The 26,272-nt window shown below is 38.3% G+C and overlaps 1 protein-coding gene across 1 annotated transcript; it reads right to left on the bottom strand.

The window, feature by feature from the left end:
* Positions 1–1,802: 1,802 nt before the first annotated feature.
* On the bottom strand, positions 1,803–22,159 carry CPB1 (carboxypeptidase B1). The gene is made up of 11 exons (XM_010115865.2): positions 22,004–22,159; positions 21,821–21,896; positions 20,071–20,195; positions 17,561–17,660; positions 15,993–16,094; positions 15,109–15,210; positions 12,706–12,816; positions 12,517–12,607; positions 11,448–11,650; positions 3,202–3,286; positions 1,803–1,990 (listed from the first exon to the last, which is right to left on the bottom strand). Exons 1-11 carry the CDS (start codon positions 22,072–22,074, stop codon positions 1,803–1,805), a joined length of 1,254 nt encoding a protein of 417 aa, XP_010114167.2. The 5' UTR covers positions 22,075–22,159.
* Positions 22,160–26,272: the final 4,113 nt, after the last annotated feature.

The raw sequence follows: 26,272 nt of genomic DNA, 5'->3' as shown, positions 1-26,272 counted from the left end.
ATGAGTGCTGCATTCTGCCTCAGAGTCACGGTTTTAAATTAACTGGAGTAACCCTAACGCTATTGGAGCTGCTGAGTGCCATGACCTCAACGTATTTGTCATTGTGTGTTTGGTTGCCTGCAGTCCTAAAAAGAGCCCAGTAAGGAATGGTGCTGAGTATCAACAATTCACCTTGCAGTCGGTGTGAGGCCTGTGATATCTTCCCAAATAACACAGTTATAGGCAGGATAGTCCCTGGTGGTTGTTAATGCTTAGTTAAAATTAGCCAAATTTTTAAATATTCTGAGTCATTTCTTTTTCTGCCCTTTGTGACATGTTTCGCTCTGGCCAATATGTTCTGCTCGGATCCTGTGCTGTTTTTAGTAATGTTGATTATCTTTCTCCCTACTTCTGTTGCAAAACAGAATGACATGTCTTTTTACTGGTACATGCTACTTTCACACATGGGTTCAGTTTCACCAGTGATTGGAAGCAGATGGATCGGTCGTGTGGGAGGACTAGTTTAATCCGAGTGCTGCTGGGCTAATTGGAGTGGGCTAGTGGATGTGTTCCTCTCTTTTTCTTATACGCGTAAATGAAAGTGTCATTTTAAATTGGACCTTGTCCTTCTGTTTCCCTCCACAGAGAAGAGGCAAAAAAGGAGAACACTTAGTTTTTGATAGGTATGAATTTGGTGCTTTTCTTGGGAGCCATTTTCTCTGTAAGATGCATTTCATGGGCTGTTTTGAGTGCATCAGCTAGGGACCTGCCAGAAATAGTGCTAATTCCAGGAGCGTCAACGGACAGCGGAAGTCTCCGTACAGAGCTTCCAGCAATGGCAGGGAGATCAGCCAAGTTCTGTGTTGACATAAGGTTTTTCCCCACCTTTCTGCAGAGTGTGTCCAATATTAGGCAAGCTCTAAACAGCATTAATAAATGCCAAACACATTTTCTGCAGCTGTGTGCGAAAGCTACCCAGAGTGACTATTTATCACTCTCACTCCCCTGACCCAATCAGACCCACATTACCTGAACAGAAAATTGATCGGGAGGGGATAATTCTTTACAGCTTCTCAGGAAAGAAACAATTAATCATTTATCACCAGTCTTAGCCTTTATGGCTGTTTATGATTCTTCTGCTCATGACAGTAGGAACATGTGGGGCCTCAGGAAGTACCAGGACTCAGAATATTTTGAGAAATGGTACTGTAGTGAGCATGAGAGCCTTAAATGCAAGGTAGTTTATAGCATGATTTTTATCAAGTCTTGGTCTTTAATAATTATAAGCTTAAGCACTGAGTTCAGAACGGGCTAGCAGTGACCTCAGATCCAAACTAGTTTTCAGTGATGGGGCAGATCCAGGCTGGGTTTTGAGGAAATTCACATATTACAGCTAACATCATTTTAAAAATGTGTGATGTGAACTTAAGGCAATGAATGTTTGGATGAAAGTGTGTTTATATGAAGCACCTAGCTGTTCTCATTCTGTTTAGAATTCAGGCTGCCTAAGTTCTAATGCTCTGCCCGTCTGCTCTGTGTAAAGATAATTTTAACCATTAAGGCAACATTTACCGTAAGTTAATCAAGCTTCTTGTGCTCGCTCTTTTTAGATCCCCCTGACTACTAGGGCAACTATCAGTTGCCTTAATAAAAGATATAATTTATCTTGACAAACTTGCAGTTTTATTGACCTATGATGGACTAAGGATATGAGTAAGAACATTAAGTACAGAGAAATTAAAAAAAAAAACAATTGTTAGGGAAGAATAAAAAGGATGGCATCTTTGAATAAAACCTTCTTTAATAGTTTTTAGAACTTCATTCTAATACAAGTGCTGAAGGACATAATTGGCAATATATTTAACAGCAAGTAGAGTCTCTTCACAGGTTGGCTTTATCTGAGATTCAGGGAGAATAAAACCATATCTACCAGTGTCTCGGAGCTCAAAAGTGAAAGCGTACTTGATGCCTTGATCATAAGCCCAGTCGTCAGAGCCCCCCGCAGCAGGATCTGTTGATAAAGAAGTAAAATAACGCTTAACTGGAAAAGTATGGCCACACATTGAACTGTGATACACTTTGGAGTCAAGTCACATAGCCAGGAATGCAGAAAGGACAGATAAAAAGGAATATCCACTGAATTGATTGATTTCTCATGCTCATGGAAAAGCTTCTGTGATTTTAGGCCATTTGTGAGCTTGGTTCCAGCTGATGCTTGCAAGCAAATGTAAACAAACTGAAGTGCTCCCTCCTTGTCAATGTTGTGGGGAGACTGTGGAAGGAATGTCTAGGGAAGAGGAGAATGGCATGCTTGCGTGGAGTTGTTTAGAAAAATTTGATAGCAGAAGCAAATATCCTGTCACTGCTTTTGAAGTTCATACAGATCTGAAAGAACTGCAGATCTGGGATATCCATCTTTTTCTTCTGAACAAATGGTACCCTCCCTTTCCACTATTTTAGCACAATGAAGGCAGTCTCTTTTGGTAAGGAAGGGGCCTCCAGAATTGCTAAGCACCACCAAAACATTTTTAAAGGAAGAATCTCCATAAATATTCTAAAAATTAGGAGGAACTTTTTAAAGGGTTTTTTAAATTATTTAAGGAAAGAGAAATAGGGAAAAGAGATTAGTTTCCATATTTAAGGAAAATAAGAGATCTTAAATATAGGCAATATTAAAGTTCTAGAAATCTAGATTTGGCAACCTCAGCTTGGCTTTTGACACTGCAAAGGCCGTATCCTGACAGCCGAGATCCCAAGAAGGGTAGAAGAATGGAATTGTAGTTAGTACATGTCTCAGACTGTAATGCAAAGTAGAAGAAAAAATTATCTGTGTTGCTGGAGTGGTTGAAGCCATTCTTTAGGATTCACATCATCTTTTCACTTTGACTGGAAGATACTGGAAATGTAGAAAATCCCAGGTTGAGATTTTTTGTTTAGATCTAAGCTATGTATGATTTAGCAATTCATGCTATGGACATGGATTCCTAAACGCTTTACCACATCACTTTACCTTTCAGAGAGTCACACACTCCCTGGGATCCTTAAGGAATATATCATCCCATATTTTACAATTGACAGATTCCATAAATACTGCTTGAGTCTATGTATGTGAAGAAAGAAGGGGACTACTTAGGAAGAGGAACAAGAATCACTAGAAAACTGCATTTGATAGTCCAAGTAGCACTCAATATAGATGACTTGTGTGTTTAGGCCAGCACTTACAGATGGTTGTAGCTCCTGGGCCGTATGTATATTTGGTATTATACAAACTGGCCAGCTGTTCAGATGCAGCATGAGCAATGGAATTCTGTAGGAAAAGAAGAATGATAAATGCAGATTTTCAGAAGTCTTCTGAGTGAATCTAAGCAAATACATTGCTGAATAAATTGAAAAGCCATGCTTGAGAAGTTCTTATTTGACAACTGTTGTTCATCTCTCAGAATGACTAGATGTCAGCAGCTGACAAGGCAGAGTGTGTCCTCTTGTTGTGAAAAGAGCTTATCAGTCAAGAGCTCGTTCTCCAAGCTGTAATGGAGTATAGTCCAGTCTGCGTATTGCTGGACTGATGTACAGCCTGCTGTGGAGTCCAGTACAGTTTGGATAGGTAAGGGGAGAACAGGTAACAGGATTTTCTATACTTAGAAGAAAATTTTTACAAGATTAAAACAAAATAAGGGATCTTATTTAGAGATAAGAGAATCTTAGAGAATAGTAATAACTTGGTACAGTAAACTGCAAACATACAATAGCCTTTCTTTTCCTTCTATTCATGCAGCTATAAATTCAGAGAGTCAGCTTAGTCAGTGGAGCTGAACACTGATATATGTGGAAGTAGATTAAGGTCTTATAAATATTAACAGCCAGAAAAGGCATAAATTACTGAGAACCATATGTAGTCTCATTAATTTCAATTCATTTCCTGTGCACAGAGGGGCTCATTCAGCTCCCACTGATTTCAGTGAGGGTTGGATCAGGCCCATCGATAGCACCATGAAGCTTTGTATGTTTGCATTAAGGAAAGTTACAGACTTTTCTTTGGAACGTGTGGCTTTTCCAGTTCTTCATTATACAGTATGTTGGTAATAAAACATGAAAACTATTACTAACAGATGATAAATATGAATGATTTTTGAAAGCAGATGTTCAGTATGAGAATAAGCAATGGGTTGCCATATCTTTCTTTTCTTTATAGCTTGCAACTGAATGGCTTACTATTCCAGGAATTTCCTCAAGCCCCTTCTTTCTCTGTAGGTTATGCTCTGGCTTACTTCCCAGTGGAAGATATATTGTAAAATATTCTCTGTTCATCCTTATGCTTCAAGTGTTCCTGTGAATTACTTGAAAAGCTATATAGGACAACGTGTTTAGAAAACTAGTTAAGTGAGAGCTTTCTCAGCTTCTACAAAACAACATCAAAATATGTTTGCATCAGCACTGGCAGCCTACTTTATTCCAGAATTGCAAGTGTTTCCCCATTCCCAAATGCTGGATTTTGAGCATCCTAGAATTATAGGAGTTTGCTGTAGGAATTTGTGGTGATTTAGCACATAAAGAATATTTAAATAAGGCAGACCAAAGATTATTTCAAGCTTGGCCTTCCACCTATAACATTGGCTGTACCTGAATGTAGGGTTTGGTTTCTGGCCCCTCCACTGTCCGAACACAAGCAATTGTAGGAAGAATGTTGTTGCTTTGCACTTCACCAGCTTGGATTCAGAGCAATTGGAGTAGCTGAGCTCTCTCCAGTGTCGAGGTTTATTTTGGTTGGTTGGGTTTTTTTAATTCCTCAACAAGCTGAGAAATTTTTAACACATGTTGAGGGAATTGTAGAGGTTGGAGACTACTACCTGCTAGTGACACTGTGTTTTCTTCAGTCATCTTTTGTTTATAATATATACATGTAATCAGCAGCTGACATTGAGTCAAATCTCTCAATAGTAAATGAATTTTTAAATGTAAACTGATTCTTCCTCTTTTCAAATATGTGCAAAGTGGAAATGAAATTTGTAAAGATAGTCTGGTATTATGTATGGACCTGTTAGTAACTAGTATTTGCTCGCTCTTTAGTAAACTGCACAGTAGGGCCAACAGAACAGCAGAGCTGCTCTTTGGGAAGGATAGGTCATTCCTTTCACTCAGCTGCCAAATGATGGCTTTAAATCATACCAGAACAGATACCAGAAAAAGTATGTCAGGAAATCTTTTTACCTGAGAGATTTTTTATTATTGGTCAGGAAGTTGTAAAAAGAGAGATTTGTAGAAAAAGCAATTGAGATTTCCAGCTGTTAAGAGCCTAGAATCCAAACAAACAACTTCCTCAAGCTCTCCAGGTTGGAGATTGGGGTGGTATTTTAAGTTACGTTCTCTACATGAAACATGAATGAGCATTTATGACTTCATCATGAAATGAAATTTTATTGGGAGTTTTGATATTTCGATATTTTTTTCCTTTAAGTGACTCTCACCACTTGCTTTCTTAATAGATGTATAGTCCAAAATCTAAAGGTAAAAAAAAAATAATAATTCAATTTTGTAGGAACTAAAGTCGCCTCTTAATAATATAATGTAAACCAGCAGGAATAATAAAAATTAAGTAAACACTTGTCAGTATAAATACAAAATATGAGGAATTTTTTCTTTTTTAAAATAGCACAATTACTCAAAACCATCCATAAAAAGGAAATAACATGGAGATTTATGCAGAGGTACATAAATAATGCCTAGCATTTTCCAGAAGAGAAAGTGATATTTAGCTTTTGAAAAGTGGTTTTGAGCCTTTATGTCATTTGGAATACAGCTGCAAGGAGAAACATCGCTATCTCTTTGACCTTTGAGGTTACTCTGCTGTTGAGTGATTTTCTAGATCTCTTTGCATAACTGGCTTAACTGAATTGTTGTGGTTTGTTTGGGGTTTGTTTGTTTGTTTTACTGTTAAGAATCTCTCTCTTGCAAGGAAAATTTTGCTGAGAGTTATAGTAGCAGAGAAACAACTGGCGCCCTGAAGTCCTAGAAATAACTCCAAATTAATACCTTTAACTGGGAGCAGAAATGGCTTTTCAGCTTCTGACTTGCAGCTGAGCTCGCAGAGCTGGCCATTTCAGCAGAAGGTAGTACTCCCTGCGCTGACTGCCCATCTGTGTTTACACAGCAATTACTAATATTTGGCTTGATCTTGTGTAAAGAACGCATGGGCCAGTGAGACAGCAGAGTTGTGTTCTCAGTTGCAATTATCTTACATAATTCACAATCATTAAACCTATTTTTTTCAGTTATTAGCTTTTAATTAAAGATATGTTACTGGCCTCTCTTTCTCAACACATCTGGAGTTTTGAACTAACAAGATAAATTATCCGGCTAAGCATCTTCTTGTGTTAATAGGTAATTTTTTCGGGGGAGCATCTCCCTCATTTTACTTTTATATCATCAGGCTAGATTTGTCAGAGAATTGTGGCTGCTTAGAAGCACTTCAGGGACGTTGCATGTGGACAACTGCCTTTGCCCTCACAGTCTGACAGTGACCTGGAGAAACCTTCTCACTGATTGACTGGACCTCTTCTCTCTTCCCTCACTGGACTACAAACTGATTTACCTGAGGCTGAAAACTGTATTTTCACTTCACCTCGGTCTCATGTGCTACTTAAGCGACCCTCATCTTCCTTTGTAATGAAAGTCTGAAAATGCAGTATTTGCAAACTTAGCTTTAGCTGAATGAAGCTAAACTTCTGAGCCTTCTTGTTTTGCCAATAAAAACAGACTCTCCTCAAAAGAGTCCATGACTGATGTGGAGTTTAGTTCACTATTGCGTTGTTGCTCATAGTTAAGCATCTCCCTCAACAGTCCAGGGAATCCAGCCAAGGGATGGACTCTGGTATGATGCTTCCTTTTTCTTTGCAAGCCTGTTTCTCTGTGTCAGTCTCACAGAGTGTTTAAGAAATTAGTTCCTGGTGAGAGGGTTTCCAGTGTGACTGAGTTAAGGTGAATGTGCCCTACACCTGCTGGAGACTTTTGTCTTTGAGCCAGATTGATGCATGAGCTTCATCTGGAAGATGCTGCTACTAAAAACATCCTTTTCACAATTAAGAGTGTCAGTACAGGGCAGTCTGTTGTGGCAAACTCAATGGAGGAGCTGTGAAGCCAATTCCAAATATTGTTTTTCTGCCCTCTTTCCTGGTTGTTGTGCTTCCCAGTTGACTTTACCATTTACTTGTAGCAAGGAGTACCATTACAGGAGTTTGCAACAGCACAGATACAACAACAGCAGAGGTTGCAACTCCTCATTGGTATGTCCAAGTCTCTTAGATGATAGGATTTTGCTGTTTAGAAATTACTGTCAACAGATCATCGTATATCTTAAACATATTCAGGAATAAAGTCAGGAATGAAAATACTTTACTCCTAGGCATCAGGTTAAATAATCAGACTGATATTCACAAAGTTGTGCAATATTTTGGGAAGTCACTCTTCTTGCAGGCTGTACAGACTGTAAGCCTATCTCCACTTTCTACTATATCCTGTTTTAACCACTCAAGAGAAAATGAAATGTTAGACCAACCCAATACGGAAGGTGAATTTTGGTGAGCTTAAACAGTAACCAGTGTGGCCAGTATGCCTTCAGGTAATACAAAGTGAAATCCCATGTCTAGAAAATTATCGAGTTGTAAATTAGGATAATATTCTGCAGCCTGCCAAACTGTAAAAATGCACATAGATTAATCTGGCAATGAGTATGAGTGGGCTGCAGACATGTATTTGGCACTGAGTTTGTTGTTTAACTGAGAGATGGAATAAAACTTGGAAAGGAAGGAAGGGCGCAATGCACATTCCTCTGCTCGATCAAATCAGTTCAGAGCCAACTGAGATACAAACAAGAATTTATAAAACTAGATTTGTCTGCTGAAAATGAGGATAGCATAGAGTGACCTAATAGGAAGCTAAGGCCAAAATATGAACTGATTAAAAAATATAGACTGAACTGTTTATGAAAAGTTCAATTAAAGGCAGAGTTACTTATTGCAAGAGGACAAAAATGTGACTAGTAAAATAAAGATGAAAAGAATCTTTTTGGGGTGTGGAGAGATACTGGTCTGGCCAAGCACGTTTTTTAATTGTGGAATGTTAATGCTTCCGTTCTCTGTAGGAGATGGATTCAAGCCTGTATTCTGTGTGCAGGGTAACACTCCAGGGCACGGTAAAGAACGAGTCAAGAGGATCATGGAGTAGGCAAAATGTGATTCAACAAAAGGAGTACATACTTCTTTGAGAGTCTCATCACAAGAATATTGAGTAACTTCTGAGAAATTCCTGACCTAGATTTTCCTGTCTTGGGTGTTTTTGGTTTTGTTGTTTAAGTGTTGTTTGGATAACAGTGAAAATTTTGTGCAACACTTTAGGAGCAGGGGAAAAAATAAAACAACCCTGAATAAAGGGAGAAAGGTTTTAGGAAAATTCTTGTGAACTATGGGCTTGAGATCCTTTTGCATCTAAGGAGAAGAGTGGGAAGTTGTGGAAAGGAAGGGACATGTGACTTTTTAAATATTTTACACCCCACCCCAGTGCCAGGGATGGTTGAGGGATACTTCAATTACTTTGAGGTTGTTCTGATTTGCTATAGCAATGCAGTGGAGCATAAAGGATGTCTGGGATCCTCAGAGTGCCCTGTTCTACCTGAGAAACCAAAACCAGAACAGTTTTATGCCTTCTGGTGATTTCTTGAGGCTGTGAACAGAAAAAGCCTTTTGAGCCTCAAGGACACACTGTTCAGTACGCTTGCAGGAAAGTAAGGTACAAACATTCTCTAGATCTTTCTCTTCTGCAGACTATTAGTGTCTTCAATCTCAAATTACTCAATTTTTGTGCCCTTCTATATTTTGGACACTGGAATACAGCTTAAGTCCCATGGTATTATGCTACCCCTAATTAAATACAAAGGAACAAAATGTTATTAATGATGAGCAGACATGTGAGGTTTTGTTTAAGCACATGTCCAGTTGCTCACTGAAAGAGATAAGAAATTGCAACTATATTTCCTTTAATTTATTAGAACTGTCAGAGTAAAAATAACATCTGAGATAAGATAATGGCACCATAAATTTTGCTTCTTCCTTTGCAAAATGATTTATGATTCTTTTATTTGCCCAGACAATTTATATTAAAAGTTGAGATTCTCATTCTTCAGCATTTCTTTAAATTCTAAATCTAGACAGAATTTTAGACATGAAACACAATTGGCATACAAAATAATACCTCTTTTTCTAGGTGTGTCATTTCAAGCAAGTACAATTGTTGATTGAAAATCTTAAATTTTCTTTAGTCTCAGCTTAAATTAATGTGTTTTAGTTATTTGAAATAACCTGAAAAGCTGCACATTTGAACCTGACCCGGAGCCTGTTGAAGTCAGCCTTTCTATTTGATTCGCTGACATTGGAGTGAATTAGGCTCTTTCTGTTTAATTATCCCGACTACAGGTGATGTTGATTGGGTGATACTCTGATCTTATTCTCCAAAAGAAGGATTTTTGGCAAGAAGTCTTCCTTTGTTAAAATCAGGTACTGCACAAGTTGAACACCTCTGGGATCCTGCTGTCTTTTTGTTGAGATCATCAATAGAGGAAATAGTTTCCCTTAATTAAGATGTGAAAAACACTCGTAAGGGTCACCTTGTCATGGTGGTGAGATTTGTGATTGCTTTGTAGTGGAAAATAATGGAACTCCCTCTGAGATCAGTGTGCCCAATTTAAAATATAGGATAAAGTGATGTTGGAAAGACTAATTTACAAAGTGAAATCAAATGGTTGAAGAGAAATATATAGCCTGTGTTCCTGAGCTATTTACTTTTTATGCTGAATGGTAATAGCAAAATTGTGCTCTACGGCAGAAAAGGAGAGTTTTTATCAATAAAAACTGTAGAACCTTAGTGTGGGTGATCCATTACATTTTACTGTGTATTAAAATAGAACATTGTTAATATATAATTTTAATTTAGTGAAAGAATTAAAAAAACTAGAAAAGTACATAGGTTCTTGCTTATTGTTAAGGATTGTTTTAATAATGGGCTGTCAATGTAAACTTTTTCCATTTAATATTGTGAGAAACACGGTGTAGTTTCAGTTATGTTTCATCACATTTGCTCTTGATTAAAAAAATTGGGCAGAATGTCATACAAATTTTTAACACACGGGAACTTAGTGATCTTGACAACAAAGCAGCTTCAAGGGGTTTGTGTTGTTTTATTACTTTAGACTGATCTGCAATGTGTGAAATGTGAAGCTTTTGTAAAAACTCAAGACCAGAAATTACTACAGTTCCCTGGAATAATTAAAATTAAAAATTTCTGGAATATAAAATAAGAAAACAAAATCTTCATCTTAGTTTCATCCTCTCTTTTAAGCTGTAAAAAATGTAACAAGAAACTTCACTGTTGGCCCCGGTTTGTGTTTGTGCTTCAGAATCATGACATCTATTTGGGAATACTCATAAATCTGTCAAATCCGCACAGCAGAGCAACACACAGTGCTGTTGCCTTGGACTTTTGGCAGCATGCAGGAAAGAGGAGAAATCAGGATTTGTTTGTTTTGTTTTGCTGTGTTGTTCTCCCTGCCAACAGCTTCTAATTGCTAATATACCAGAGAACTGAAGTCATTTTATTATTCATGATTGTTGATTTTTGGCCTTATAAAATGTTTACAACTTTTATTACACATTTAATAGTTTTAACCCCTCTGTTTTTAAGGATTAAACAAAAAAAAAAATCTAGACTGTTGTTATCTTACTTAAATTGTGTTAGGGTGTGGCCTTTGTCTGGGATAAATAAAAGAAGCATTGTACTTGGAAACACCACATTCGTCCTCTCTGTTCCAAATAAAGATGTTTGATCCAGGCCTGTTTAGAAAGGCCTCAGAACTGAAACTTTTTATGTGTTTTGTATCTCAGTGGTTTTAATTATACTTTGCACAAAAACTGCCTCATTGTCCTGAACCTATACCAGTAGGAGTTTTACTATTTCACCTGAGTGAGAACTAAGGAAGCAGCAGACAGAGATCCCTGTGTGCTGGTGATGACAGCAGTTCAGTTGTTTCGTGGTTACTACAGTCTGTCAAGCTGATAGCTTGCCTTACAGGCATACCGTTTCTACGTAACGTGTTAAAGCTACTCGCACAGCAACCTCTTGAGTCAGGAGGAAGTGGTGCTGCACAGCGTAGGGGATTTTTGGAAGACAGACCTGACCTTGTGGCAAATTCGTTGTGTATGTGGAAATTAAATAAGGCTCTTGAGTTTATCCTGTACTTGAACTGTCTTGAAGCTCTCATGGTTTCTTTTGTTCTTGCTATGAAAGACTAAAGTATTTTCAAAAAATGGCAGTACAGATTTTTTCCCAGATTTTAAAGAAACTGCTTGAAGTTAAATGGACGTAACCAGCAAGTGATTGTTTCTACTTATTCTTTTCATCACGTCAAAATGACAGAGACTTACCAGTTCCTCGTAATTCGCTGGTAATTTGTAAGAATACGAATAAGGAAATAGCAGCAGCTGGGAATACGAGTGAATCGTGAAGTATGCCTTGATTGTAGAAAGATGTTTGCGAATAAAATCAGCCAAAGCCTTGGTCTCCTTTTCAGACTCAGGTGCAGAGCCACAGTACGTGGAAGAACAGGGGTTTTTTGAGGCCCCAAGAGCTGGGAAGAAAGGTGAATTTAATGAGTATTTAATGAAAAATGTTGGTTGTTAGGAGAGTCATTTTGCACCACTTTTGTAGATAAGCCTTGGAAATCCTACTGAGACACATGCCATATCAGAGGAGAGAATATTTTATTCCATAGTTAAGACACTGGGCAACATGACATAGCATTAAATAAACGTGCCCTGTACAGTGTGCATAGTTGGAAGAATATGAGTATTGATGTAAAGCCCTATATTATCTAAGTGATTTGGGATATTGATTTGCTTCATGGATGGAAACATTCAAGGCCAGGTTGGACAGGGCTCTGAGCAACCTGCTCTGATTGAAGATGTCCCTGCTTCTTGCATGGGGGTTGGACTGGATGGCCTTTAAAGGTCCCTTCCAACCCAAACTATTCTCTGGTTCTATGATTCAGTACTTAACAATCCTCTCCTTGGATATCTTCCCCATTTCTAGGACACTTCCAGGAACCAGCCAAGTGGAAACCACTCAAAAGAAACCCGTCTTCACTGACTGAAACCAACCAAAAGCAAACTCTTTCGGTTTCTGTTCTGAACTCATGGAAGTGTGTGTGTCTGTGTGTATGTATATATGTGTATCTATAAGCATGTGTGTGTGCATATATGTTCATAGAAGTAGCCATACTGAAGATGCTAGTAACCGAAGTAGTTGTTTGTTTGTTTGTTTGTTTTCCCAAAACTGCCCCCAAAATTGAACACAAGCTACTCCACAATGCTATACTGATGGCCTTCACTGAAGCTTGAGCTGGACCAACCATCAGGTAAGGAAAATCTGTAATTAAGTATCTTGGTTATTGCACCTCTGTAGGGTCGCTTGCAGATACTGTTAGGAGACACTTACTGCACCAGCCAGCATCAAAATTCCTGTTGGGATCTGTACCAAGGCAGTAGCTACCAGCATTTTTAGAGCGTGTCTTTCTCCACATGCGGTCCTGAAATAGAATGGTGAAGCATAGATCAAAACTAAGAGAAAGTTCTAACAGTTGGCTTTTCGAGCAATACTCTTTTTGAGAAATAAGAATGTACTTACATTTGTCCATGTGTAAACATAACCATCAATATTAACAACAGGCAAAACGTAGAAGTCCAAGCTGTTGAGAAGTGTGGTCATGACAGTATCTTTTCCATAGCTCTCAACAGCCTAGTTGGAGAAAAGTAGAAAAAGCTGATGATGCCTTCATAGATCTGTATCTCCTCTGTGTATTTAAAGGCCTGGGTTTGGATCAGAAATTGATGAATGTGGTGGGCAAAGTCACCCAGGTCACTCCACCACGTGAGATGGCATTGTGTTATTACATATACTTAGAGGATTTATACTGACTCAAATCACACTGCTGTTAGAAAGCCATCTCATTCTGGTAGATAAATTCTACAGTAAAGTAACGTTGATTTTGAATAGGATAATAAATCACTAGAAAGAGATTTCCATCTACTAGCTTCTTGTTTAAAGACAGAGCAAAGTTCATGTCCTTATATTCTCCCAACATCCGGTCACCTTAAAGGTTTGGGTTTAATTTATGTGAGAAGGAAAAATCATTATTCCCATTTTTTATATCTGTTGTGCAGAGAAATTTCATCAATAATCAAAATTACAGAGAATATTTCCAAACAACATCCTTACACATTTCCAGTCATAATGCTGTGGATACACATATTCATAGGGAGGCAGATTTTTCCCTGCACTTTTCCAAACACATATATTGAATAACATAAAAACTCCTGCCATAAACCCATATATCCTAATGGCCTGGCACTTTGTATGCTTATTCATGGACTTACATCAATGTCTAGGGAGCATGCAGTGGTCACTGAAATTTGCTCTAAGTGTGCTGCATTCACGTTTCCTTTACACTGGGAGCAATACCATGGAGAAAGGCATTTATTGTCCTGGAACTAGCAAGTGGAAAGGTTGGATGTAGAATCTAGAAAAGCAGTTTCGATCGCTAGAACATACTTTCTCCTGGTTTGGTTTTTTTAATGCTTCTTTTTTTTTTGGGGAGATGCCTATAACAATCCACCTTGCTCATGTTTTTCTCTAGTTTTTTTTTTTTTACCTTTTATCTCTGGAAGCAATCCCCAGTGAACTGCCGATGATGCTCAGCGCACTGTGCTTTTAAAGCGGTTCTGCCTATCCGCACTTGAATCCGCTGAGCAGAGCCACTGCTGGTGTCAGGTACACCCATGAATTAAGTGACCAGACAGTGAAAATGACAGCTGTAGTGACGTGAATTGCTAAGAGAAAAATGGTAACACATACTGTCTGCAGCCTCATTAGGAGATAATGAAATCACACTCCCATTGACTCCACTGAGATGTCACTTTCAATTTCCACTGCTCTCTACACAAAACCGCATGGCTGGCTGATAAGACTGAGATTATATTTGCCACCAAGGCCTCTGCCAGTACGACTCACTCACGTACTTTGGCTTTCCTTTACTTGGGTTTTAAATCTTAGCCGCTGCTTCTGATTTTTGTTTTGTTTTAATCAAGCAGGAATTCTTACAAAATTTGAGATTGGATCAGTGAGTTGTTCTGCCAAATTCATTGATCTCCCCTCACTGAGGGGGAATATACCTCTTCTCTGTAGAGAAGACTGAAGCATTTGATAACTCCCACCTGCTTTATATTGGTGGTGAGAAGGAAAAGACAAAGGACATAAAATTGTTTAATTCAAGGCCTAAAGTATCTCAGCCTGAAGTGATTTCACCTGTGCAGCTCTTTCCTGAATATGGTTTCATGTTTTAGAAAACATTTTGTGCAACTTGAAGTGGCAGCTCAAAAGGATGCATGTGCATTGCCCTGTTCCTGAGTGGAGTTCAGGGAGCTTCATCTATAGCCTTCCTCCTCTCTTGGGTATATTTTCTCAGTGCGCTCTGCTTAGCTGACGGTAGGTTTCCACCCTCTCTGTTGCCGTACTGAGCAAAGCTGGTGGCAGGGAATCCAGCACCTGATGCTGCAGGGAGATGGCTGTTCTGACATGCATTCAGATGCCTTCTGCTGTGCCCTTGAATTTCCTTATTTAGGGAATAAATAGTCAGAAGAATATAACAATAACGCTTTATGACTCTGTAAAGAAAATGACTATGGTTATAAATATAAATATGAATAGACCTGTTTGCTTGTCTCTAACCTTCCTCTGATTACAGGTGCAAAAAGGAATTTACAGACTGTGTAAGTGACCCTTGTAGTTGTCAGTACCTCTTACATATGCTTTTAGGTAGTCTTAAGCTGCTGAAAGATTACAGGTCCAACCATTAAGATCTGATTTAAGTGGTTACACCCTAACCATCTGAGGTGAGAGAAGGGATATGCGGACAGGTATTTAAAGGTAAAAAGGCAATCTGCAGTGGCCTCAGCTCTTGTGGCTCACTTAGGATTTTCTTAATCATAGTTGCATTTTGGAAAATATTTTTTCATCATTAAGCTTACTGACTTCTTTCACAAACCACTGGCAGAAAGCAGGGGAGATCCACTCTCTTGCATGGAAACCACAATCCATAAAGATGGCCTTCTTATTGTGACCACTTTTTCCTATCTAGGAAAAAAAAAAAAACAACAAAAAAACCTCAGGTTTTGAACAAAACAACTTGTGTGCAGAACAAGTTAGCTTGCTGAAATAAAAAGTCAAACTTATACAAATATAGCAGTCCTTGATTAAATGGAAGTCTATGGAGTGCTCTCAGCTGTAGCTGACCATGATACTGAAGCTAACACAGCAGACTCTTAATAATTTCATTTTTATTAATGTAGATAAGCTTCCCCCTTCAATTATTTGATTATTCTGCACTGTTGATTTATTTCCTGTAGTGTCTCAAAGAGTTCATCTTGTTTGCTTGACTGATATAATATTGTAAATGCTTATGCAATATTGGGCAAGTAATCTTTGTCCTTTCACCTTTATTTAAGTTATTGTATCCTATTGATTTGCAGGAGTTGTGCCAAAAAAAAATTCTATATGATGAAGATACAAACAAATTTATTGCCTATGGCTAGAGAGACTGACATTTATAGATCCTTTTAGAGTAAATATGTTTACAAACTACAGATGGAGAGCACATAAAGGTGGATGATAATTCAAATAGCTCTCAGGAGTGTGGTTAAATTTATATGTCTGAACTTCTAATAATTCATTATGCTCTTTTTTTTAAAAAAAGAGAAAACTTAAAAGGTGAAAAAATCATAGTAGTAGCAAATAAAATGTGTTAGATTTTATGCAAAATACATATTACTATCTTAGCATCATTGGTGTTTAAACAGACATCTTAATCTTGTGGGTTAATAGAGGAAAGGTCTGGCACAAAGAAATCATAGGCTCACTTTGAGAAGGTACAGTGGTCGTCCTTCGTAGGTTTCCCCAATTACACTGCGAGAGACAAGGTCTGGGTTCTGAGCAGCAACATCAGCAGTCCAAGCAGCTATCTGTTTAATAAGGAGGATAAATTTACTGGTGTCTCCATCCTCAGGTCCAGAGAAATTAATTCACAGACTTCAAGCCAAAAGATGTCCTTCTGAACATCTGACTTGACCTAATATTTAATGCAGTTTGTAGATTTCCAAGATATAATTCCAACTTGTACTACAGCTATATGTCTGAATTAAGATTTTCTAGTATGAACTTACTTAAATCCATCTGGTTTAGAGTATGGCTGGTGGATTACAAAACCCTTTGAATGCTAACTCTAGATAGTTATGACCTTGTCAGCCCTTAATAAAGAAAACTCTTTTTCTTGTTAAGCAAAGTAAATTGAATGCCTTAAATCTTCTACATGTTGTAATGTTTTACAGTTTCATGGCTCTTTTACTCATCATCATTCCTGAATTACTGATAGAAATGCTGAACAGGGATTTGTAGGAACAGTCCACCAATGCCAGATACAAAAGAAAGAAAATCTCCTTCATTCTATTTATTTTTTAAGAGAAGTAATAACAGCCTTTATTATCTTAATATTGGAGCAGATTCCCTTTGTTACAAGTGCTTCAGAAGCTCACAAAAAAGTTATGACACCCCCCACAAAAAAGCATTTGATGCCCAACGAGTGATCTATGAACTAAGGAAAAGTCAGGAAACAGCAGATGGATCTAGACAAACTGGCAAGAGAATACTTGAAATAACGGTTGACATTATGGATGCTGGTGGATTTTGCAGAGTTAGAGGAGCTTTAGTTCTTATTTTCAAATAGCCCTGTAAAAAAAGGCAATTTTTTTTTAGGAGAGTTCTGGTGGAAGAAAATTGATTAGTTCTGTGTATGATCTGTAGATAACACTTGGAAAGGAAATACAAATTTTCTTGTTTGAAAAGCTAACAGGGGCTTAGGGGGCAATGATCAACACAGAAATGAAATATTTTTTCAAGGAAAGACATGAAAGGGAGATTGTCATTATTTTCAGTAGAAGAACTGTGATGCAATGGATGACAAGGAGCCACTGCAAAGATGTGAAGAATGTCAAGATTACATATCAGGAAAAATGAGCATGGCTGCGAAAAAAGGAGGGAGGAAGGGAGAGGTTATGGTGGAAGATGAAGAGTTGGAATTGGGGCAAGGAATGGAATCAAGTTTTTTAGCAGAGTAGATGGGAGAAGGAGTAGAAAGGCAAGAGCAAACTAGTAGTGAAGCATGTCAGCCCGGTCATTGGATTTCTGCCAGAGTTTCTTTGCAGCACTGGAGCAGAATTAGAGGAAATAGGCGTAGGGAGATGGGTTATACAGATTAACTTGGTAATGAGCAATAAAGGAGAAGAGGAAGGAGAGTTTGGAGAAGGAGTTATCATATTAATGGGTGGAACAAAAGAGGAAAAGGGAAGAAGGCTGGAAGCATACCAGAAGCCATTTTGTCTACAGAGGCTAAGGTACCAAGCTAATAAAGTGGCAAACTTCCAGACTTTACCATTTCCCAGTTGTTGTACTTTTCATAGCCGTGTCTGGTGGTACGAGCTTTGCTGTCAAACTGGGCATCCAGTGCAGCCTGCAGGTTATCAATCAGAATTCTGCAATACGGCACCATGAAAAGTGAGACGTACAATTTGTTAGCAGGAAAGTAAGCACCAGGTAGACATTTCAGAGTCTTCCTGGCATTAAGGCCGCATGGATTGTAGAGTGAAATGTGTGTAGGGGGGTGAATTATGAATTTGAAAATTGTTTATTAGGTTCTAGTTTCCACCTACTTCCTGCCTCAGCCTTGCTGCGAGAATGATCAGGGAGCAATCGCTTCTTCCTAATTAGCACCTGCCTACTCACTCCCATACTAAGAAACCTCCCAGGTGGCAACAGCTTGCTTTAAGAAGCAAGGCAATGCTGAGACAGAGTGTGTGTAGAAAATGAGCTCTGGGCTGCCCTCACGTTGCCAGATTGTCTCTGCCTCGGTGGGAAAAGGGCCCTCTCTTGAGCTTATGGCACTGGAGAACAGTTGGACTGCAGCAATGTAACGCTGCCATGCAGCAACCCAGAGACGCTTGCCTGATTAAATTCTTTGTCAAACCAAGCTTCCAAAGTTCAGGTGTGGTTTGACAGCTCTATTGCAGGTGGCACTATCCATCCTCCAAGCTACCTTACTGCATGTGAGGTGGGCTATTAAAGTAGAGCGCACAATGGCAAGAAACTCCAGCATCCTGTCTGGATTAGTTGGATCTCTCCGGTTGATCTTTCCCTGGCACTGACTCAAAGGCATAGCTCATCATCGAGCATTCTCTTGAGGACCTTTTGCTTCTATTTCAACCTTGGCTATAAAAAAATGAAGTCCTCTTGTTTTTCCAATGCTTGTCTTAACATCGTTACAAATCTTACTCATCCAGGATATGTCCTTGATCATTTGTGATTTGGATAGAAGAGCAGGAGGCCAGTTTGTGAGGCACCACCAGCCTTCAGAACAAACAGTGCAAATGACTGTGTTGACATGATGTCATGGCACTGCAGCTGCACTTCAAAAGAATTGTAACGGCTTGGGTTGTCACAAGGACGCTCCACTCAATATTGTCAGGGACACCTTCCAGACACTATGGCCTTTGTTGCAATCAAAAGATTTGTGCATGGACCTGAGGGAGTTCATGAATATTATAGGAAAAACTAAAACATGTAGAGTAACTCCTCCTTTGCCAAAGAGGAAATTCCACTGAAATTGGATTCCTGTGCTGTATGTGGCCTGTGTCATTATTGAAAAGGATTTCTTCTAGAATGTTTTTAGATTCTGTTCTCTCAGCAGCATCCAAATCAAACATGATTAACATGTGGCCAGCAAGTTTAGAGGTGGATTATCCTTGCATTTAACAGATTGTAAAAGTTATGTTTAATGAGAACTGTGTGGTGTCCAACAAAGGAATTTGGTCTGGTGGCAACAACAATGGGGCTGAGAGACAATACCTCATTCAGCCCAATGAAGTAATGAGAATATGATCAAGTAATTCTGACTTTCAGTGTCCAAGTACATGATGTTGACAGAATATTCATTGCACATCAACGAAGCCTAGTGATCAAGATGGGCTGAGCCAATTTGCAAAGTTCAGGTGCAGCTTAAGGAGGAATTAAGACAGCCCTACTCCATTCCAGCCCAAAGTTGACATCTCATCCTTAGTGCTTGCATAGTCACTATAAGATACGAAGTATAAGCAGTTGTCTGGTCCTGCTCTTTTGTCCTTACCCTTCCATCAGTGCTACTCACTACAATGCTTTCGTTCTCAGGGACGTGTAATGTGGCAGCGTGGTCTATTCCCTCCACTTATGCTGCAGTTGTCATGGAAACTCAGGGCTTTTTTATTTCTGGGCAATATACTTACAAAACATTTAAGCCAATTAAGAGGTCTCTCTTTGGAGAAATCCTTGCCATGGATCTGCTGTGTAACTTTAGTAACCCCAAGGCTGTCCTGGGAATCTGTTCTCCCCAGTCCCTTGGCCCTTCACCTGGAAACTGTCTTCTCTTTGTTACTAGCTGGGATTTTTTGCCCCTCTAGCTGTCGTTCCACAGCTCAGAGAACCCAGTGGGGAGCCCCTCATGGTGGTCCTTGGGGCTCACCATTTTCTGGCTTCAGTTCCCTGATACTATCGTGCAAAGCCATCTGGCTCTTTCTAGACCTTTGCTGTGTTTTATCTTTAGTGGGAAATCTTTCTTGTCCCCTCTGAACTCCAGCCTTGTGTAGTGCAGTGAGCTCTCGCCTCTGTGAAGTTCCTGGTAGTAAGTCATTGCTTCCTGTCTCATCTCTGTCAACATTTTGTCCCACTCCTCTAACAAAGAGCAGGTACAGTCCATTTGAACTGCCATAGGAAAGCTGAACCCGGCAGAGGCATCCACAGGAGGGATGAAGTTTGTGACAGGAAGGTCAGTTGACCAATACGAAAAGATCAAACACATTTTCCCCAGTATTTAATCTCCTTCTATTCGAAATACAGTAGTGAGAACAAACTTACTCATACTCCACTCCACTTTCTCTCAAAAGTTCTTCAACCTCAGAAGACTTGTCAGCTTCAACTCGGAAATCAACTTGCATTTTTGGCCTTACCAGTGTGACCAAGTCTGGCTGCCAAAAGTCAATCTGAAAAAAGGCCAGATGAATACATAAACAAATAAATGTGATTTTTAGGTCGGTGTATCTGTGATGGTGATGTTTATTATGATTAACATACCAAAGTTCTATCCTATCCTATTACACTGACCCAGCCTTTCTTGCCAGAAGTATCAACCTAAATTTTAACTGGAAGTTGATTAAGAAGATTTTATTAGGCCTCGCAGTTTATATGGCAGAATTCTGGAGATGGTAGTGACAGTTTCACAAATACCGAGTTATCTAGAGCATCTGAGTGCATACAGACCTGTGAATATTATTACTATCTTTACAATTTCTTTCATTCTTTGTACAGATTTCATTGGATGTTTTTGCCTATAAGCGTTAGACAGAAATGGACTCCTGACTCAGTAGTAGGGGAATGCTACATGAATGCTTTATATAAATGAGCTGGGAAAGACTGTTTTCTGAGCGCTTTTAAGATTCAGCTCACTAAAATTGGTATGAGAAACCTGTGCCTTCAGAAGATGTTTAGTTTAGGGTGGACAAATGACAATGCTATTGTTATTTAATGTATTTTTGCTGAAGAAAGCTTCCAGACCTCTGGATTTAGCACCCTGTTAAAGGCCAATGAAAGCAAAGCAAGTTTGCCAACCTAATGCCTTTTCAGCCTTTCATCTCGTGAACGTAAAGGAAATTGGGACTGGTGGACTCTGTGTCTTCAAGTGAGATAACTGTTCCAGGATATACTACTATCAGTCCTGACTGCTTCCTTTGTATAACAATGGGAATCCAGGGATATTTTCTTTGTTTAAAAGAGAAAGAAAATAAACAGTCTTTTCATACTACACCTTTAAAAGTAAGCATGGTATATTAATTTTCTTAATATTGGCAGCACCATTCCAATAATATGTTCTACGGAATACTGTTCCAACATGCTGTACTTGCCTGTTGATGATAGTTCTCCACATCTGTATTTCATTAAAAAACCATTCTTTCATCCTACAGATAATGGTGTCTTTTTCACCAACAGCTATTTTACAACATCAAAGCCGAAGAGAAATATTGAGAACAGATTTGCTGTCTTTATTGTTTTTTCTTATGTCATTGTGTCATCATATATCTACATCAAGGTCAGTAAGAAACATGCAGCTTGGTTGGAGAGAAAGAAAGCTTAAAAGGAAAGTTGGAGAAGAAAAGATTACATTAGAGACTAGAGGCCAAACAAAAGGTTCTGTCTGTTGGGAGTATAGATTTTTAGATTATTTTTACATGAGCAAAATGTTTTGCCTCTAACAGTAAAAGTTCTGGTAGTTGGAATTTCCGTGTTTTATCTAACACATTCTTGAAAGCGCCCCACACTGAAGATAGCATTTCAGATTAAGTTATTCTATTTATAAATTCTGGTGGGCACTTTGATATTGAGACTGGGTTAACCAAACTTTCTAGGAAGGTATTGGAACGTATTTGCATAGCTCTATATTTATCACCTTGTTCTGTTCCTTCTGAAGAAACACTCCAGCTGACTTGAATGGAATCAAAATTAGGTCTTTAATTCAGTAGCACGATTTTTTTTTTTTAAGATATATGTTAGTTGAACAAAAGGATAAATGTTCCTTTCAAATGCAATATCGCCCCTTTCCCAAGTTCTTTACCTCCATGTTGCTGGCAAGGGAATTGATGATTTCCACCTGCTCATCATTCTGTGGAATCACACGGAACACCTTCTGCCTGAAAAGGGAGAAAAAAGATTGGATTTGAAACAGATAAGTCAATTGAGAAGTTTTTGCTTCCGCAGAAGAAATTGTGCAAATATAAAACTTGATGTCTGTTCTTACCCATCAAAGGCAAGATCCTGCAGGTGAGCAGAAACACCCGCAGCACCTATGAGAAACAAGAGCACCCACATTTTTTTTTAAAGAAAAAAACCCCAGGTTTTCAGTTCTTCTGTGCTGCTTTTATAACCCATTTTGTCCTGCTTTTTATCAATTATATACCAGAACAACTCACTAATCAACTGATAGATTATTCCTTTGGCCTTGTTTTATTTGCATACTATTTATAGTGTGTGTTTTACTCCACACCTGTGAAAACAGCTGAAAGTCTCAAGGCAGGCAGGCTAAACAATCTTGCTACTTGAGCTGGATAAACTCTTCACATAGAACCATAGAATGATTAGGGTTGGAAGGGACCTTTAAAGGCCATCTAGTCCAACCACCTGCAAGGAGCAGGGACATCTCCAACCAGATCAGGTTGCTCAGAGCCCCGTCCAGCCTGGCCTTGAATGTTTCCAGGGATGGGGCATCCACCACCTCTCTGGGCAACCTGTGCCAGTGTTCCACCTCCCTCACTGTAAAAAATTCAGAAGGTTAATTTAATTTACTTTGTTCTTTTCTGTTATACGTGAATTTTGAATAAATTATATTTTCTTACAATCATTTGCTTGCTGGATTACAAACTTTGTAATACTTTATTGTTTATGTAGTGCTAGATGTCTATCAGATGTTGTTGCAGTGTGACTGGTCTTAATTACACAGCATTGTCCCTCTTCCTGAATAATATGGGGCTGACTGACAAAGGAAGAGGAAACACAGTTGGGTTGTACCAATTATCTTTTTCTTTCCCAACAGAGAAGAAAAGTACTGAACTTGATCTTTGCTCAGTCACTTCACTGAAACTTATGAGTAAGTCAGGTGTCTGCAGAAATGAGGGTGTACAAATCTCTAGTCACAGTAGTTGTATGTATACTATATGTACTCCACATAATGCATTCATTGATTCTTGTGTATTCTCAAAATTGATCATGTAAGGATCAGAGGTAAATATCTTTTAAGTTAAGCACTACTGTGGGCATTACATGTAGGTCAAGAAGATCAAGTGAAATGTAGTCATACAAAAGCCTTTTTAGCTTTACCTTTCATGTTGTGCCTAAACTGTCAGAGAAACAATAGTGTGTTTGCATCACTGCACTTGCATCTGTTTAGTGCTCATTAACAAGTACATGGCATTAAATGTAATGTTAATTGCCTGTTGATGCTGTATCCTGAGGTGACTGATTTTTTTTGGATGAGGAGCCTCTAAATGAGTCAGTGTATAAATATATAAAGAATGGAATTTATGAGCTCAGTTCTGTCTTCTCTTGTGCATAAGTGATCAGATGAATTAAAGGGGTTCAAACAGATAATCTTGAAGATGTTCTTTGACTCCATGTCTGCAATTTTTCAGAAATCTACATATATGCATATCATATAATACATGAAAATTTATTAGAAAATTAATATATATTCATCTTAAATTAAAAGACAGTTACAGTTTTGAAGTGCAGAAATTTGAATTGGCAATGACCATTTTAAGAGTTAATGTGGCATCAAATTCTGCACCTAATTTTTTTCTGACATTCTCTGGAGTCAACTGAATACAGCTACAGCAGCCTTATGTACAGAATACCTAGAAATATATTTTTAAAATCAGTGTACCAAAAATGCAGCAGTTTATGTTTAACAATATGACCCATGGTTAATATGTTCCTAAAAGGAGACTCCAAAACTGCACTGAGCCTATTTATCCAGAACTGTCTTTGCCAAATCATAGGGTTTGAACTTACTTTACAAATAATGACCTAATTTATAGCACTGTAGGTTCATGCCCAGCAATAATCTTACTTAGAGTAAAAACTCCTAAGAAGGATGACAGCAGGAGTTATTCTGACAGAGTGCCAAAACAATACTTCAAAGTCTTCAGAAGTTTTAATTTTACGATGATGAGATCTATGGTATCAGATGAAATGGTTTGATCCTGTGAACACTGCTAAGGCAATAATGTGGAGATGATCAAGCCCAGATCTTGCAATGAATAGATGATCACAAGAAGTAATCAAACAAATTGCAGATGTCATAACTCCCTATTGAGCACTGAGAAGCATCTTGGAAATAGAAGACTGCCAGACTTCAATGCTCTAGTTTACTTTTTAAAAATTATTTGCTTTTTGATGCAGCTGGAGATGATGGGCAGGGAGGCAGGTTGTTGTATGGGTTTTTTTTTTTCTCCAATCACTGACATAGTATTACTGCCACCCACTACTGAGCTGGCAAGCATTACCGAATACTAGATTTCCTAATGGCAGTCTTTGCTGTTTCCATCCCAGACTAGGTCAGAAAAAAACCAATGACCCGGAATTCTACTTAAGTGATTTATTTTGCATCTCAAGATCAATGTTGTTTTTTTTTTTTTGTCAGATTAGCTCATAAACTACCTCTAAACATTATCTTGTTTTTATAACTATATAATGTAAATGTTTAATATTTGTATGATAAAGGGGCAGCATAAGGATAACTAAAATAGCAAATAAAATTTGATTAAGTCTTCTGTTCTTTTTAGTGTCTGATTACAAGCACATCAGTTGGCCATGGCTGAGTAAATCTTGGCCTTTACTAGGCAACACTGAGTGCAGAGGCTACTATTGCCTGTGTCTTTGAAAAGATCCAGAAGGAAGATTTTCTTTTTTGAATCCAGAAAGTAACAAAACCAACTGCACCCCAAAACGAGAGTGAATAGTAATTTCCCTCAGGACATGTATTTTGTCTCACACTTGAGGTGAGCACAGCTGACAAAAAGTGTCAGCTCTTGCAATTTTGTTGCAGTTGTTTGCTTTTTTGATGATTAAAAATATTGTCACCCACAACGAGTATTCCCTGTGTTTAGTGACATGAGGTGTAAAAAGTTTTGATGCTAATAATTGGCTATACTCCATCTTAAATTCATTTTGGTAGTAATTTCTTCTTTCATTTTTAGGAATAGAATTACTCTACTACTGCACTTTGAAAAGCTTATGAAGGCTAACTGCAAACTGATAAAAGGAAAAAACCACAAATCAATGTTAGCATTTCAGATGCAGCCTTTATCCTCTGAAGCCTTTCATCCCATTTGTTACCAAACCAAGTCCAAAAGTCTGAGGATAATAATGTCTTTTATTTTTCTAGGAGTTTTAGTAGATACAGATTTCCTGAATCAGATAGTTTATTAAGCTGTATTTTTAAAAGTCTGCTATCTTTTAGTCACAAAATATTGTCAGTTCTTAAGATCCTTGATTGACAAATTTATCTTCTTAATATTACTTGATATTTGTTATCTTCCAAAAGATCAGTGAGAAACTCCTCAATGCCCAAATCTTAGCACTGCTTATGTATGTAATGTAGCAAAACCCTAACATGTGCTGCACCAGTCGTGTGCTTGAATTATGGGGACCCTGTTATCATCATTTATTTGTTAAGATAATATGTGCTAACCTTATTTTTCAGGAGTAATACTATTGAATGTATTCTGAAGACCTCTGAGATTACTTTGAAGAGACCAGGATCAGCAAGATCTGCCACCCAGCATATTCTCCAAGCTTTCTTGGTGCTTTCTCTGTATTTATATATTATTAATATTGCATCTTTTAATTCATCAAAGGCTTTTTCAACTTCAGTGACCTGGGACACCCTCATATCCTACTGTTTTGGTAGCTACATGTAGATATCTTCTTCCCCCCCCCCCCCCCCCCCCCCCCAAACCTCTGCATTTGCAGATGCTATTTGCAATGTGAACAGGAACTGGATAAGGAGAGGAAAGAATGGGAGTGATGAGATCTAGGGTATGGAGCAAAAAGAAAGGTAGCTCTCATGACTTTGGAATGTGTTTCTTCTTCTACTATTGGCTCACCAGGTGAGAAACAGCAAAAGTGTAACTGTTCTTTTGCAGGGTTGGTGGATTCTTGCCCAAGTATCTCCTGTGAAATAGATACCATATTTTTACCATTCCTTCTAGTAGTAGGAATTAAGACTGAATGTATTGCAGCTTCATTATATGATAAAAGCATGGATTGCTTAGTATTTAGAAAGTATTTTATATCCCTAGCTAGAAGTCATTACATGTACCACATACATTCAGATTATTTGCTTGAAAAAAGTGTGAAATATACTAAAATATACTAAGCACTGAATGAAGGTATTGTCAGTGCCAGAATTCCCAGAAACCAAGCACCAAGAATCTGTTAAGTGCTGAACAGAAAAAATATATTTAATGAAGCAATGAGAAGGACTGACCTCACATCCATTGGTCACGAATAT

The sequence above is a fragment of the Chlamydotis macqueenii genome, chromosome 9 (genome assembly GCF_036417535.1).
Source record: "Chlamydotis macqueenii isolate bChlMac1 chromosome 9, bChlMac1.mat, whole genome shotgun sequence".
NCBI lineage: Eukaryota > Metazoa > Chordata > Aves > Otidiformes > Otididae > Chlamydotis > Chlamydotis macqueenii.
The sequence above is the reverse complement of the archived record's forward strand: the minus strand, read 5'-3'. Positions and strand labels throughout refer to the sequence as shown.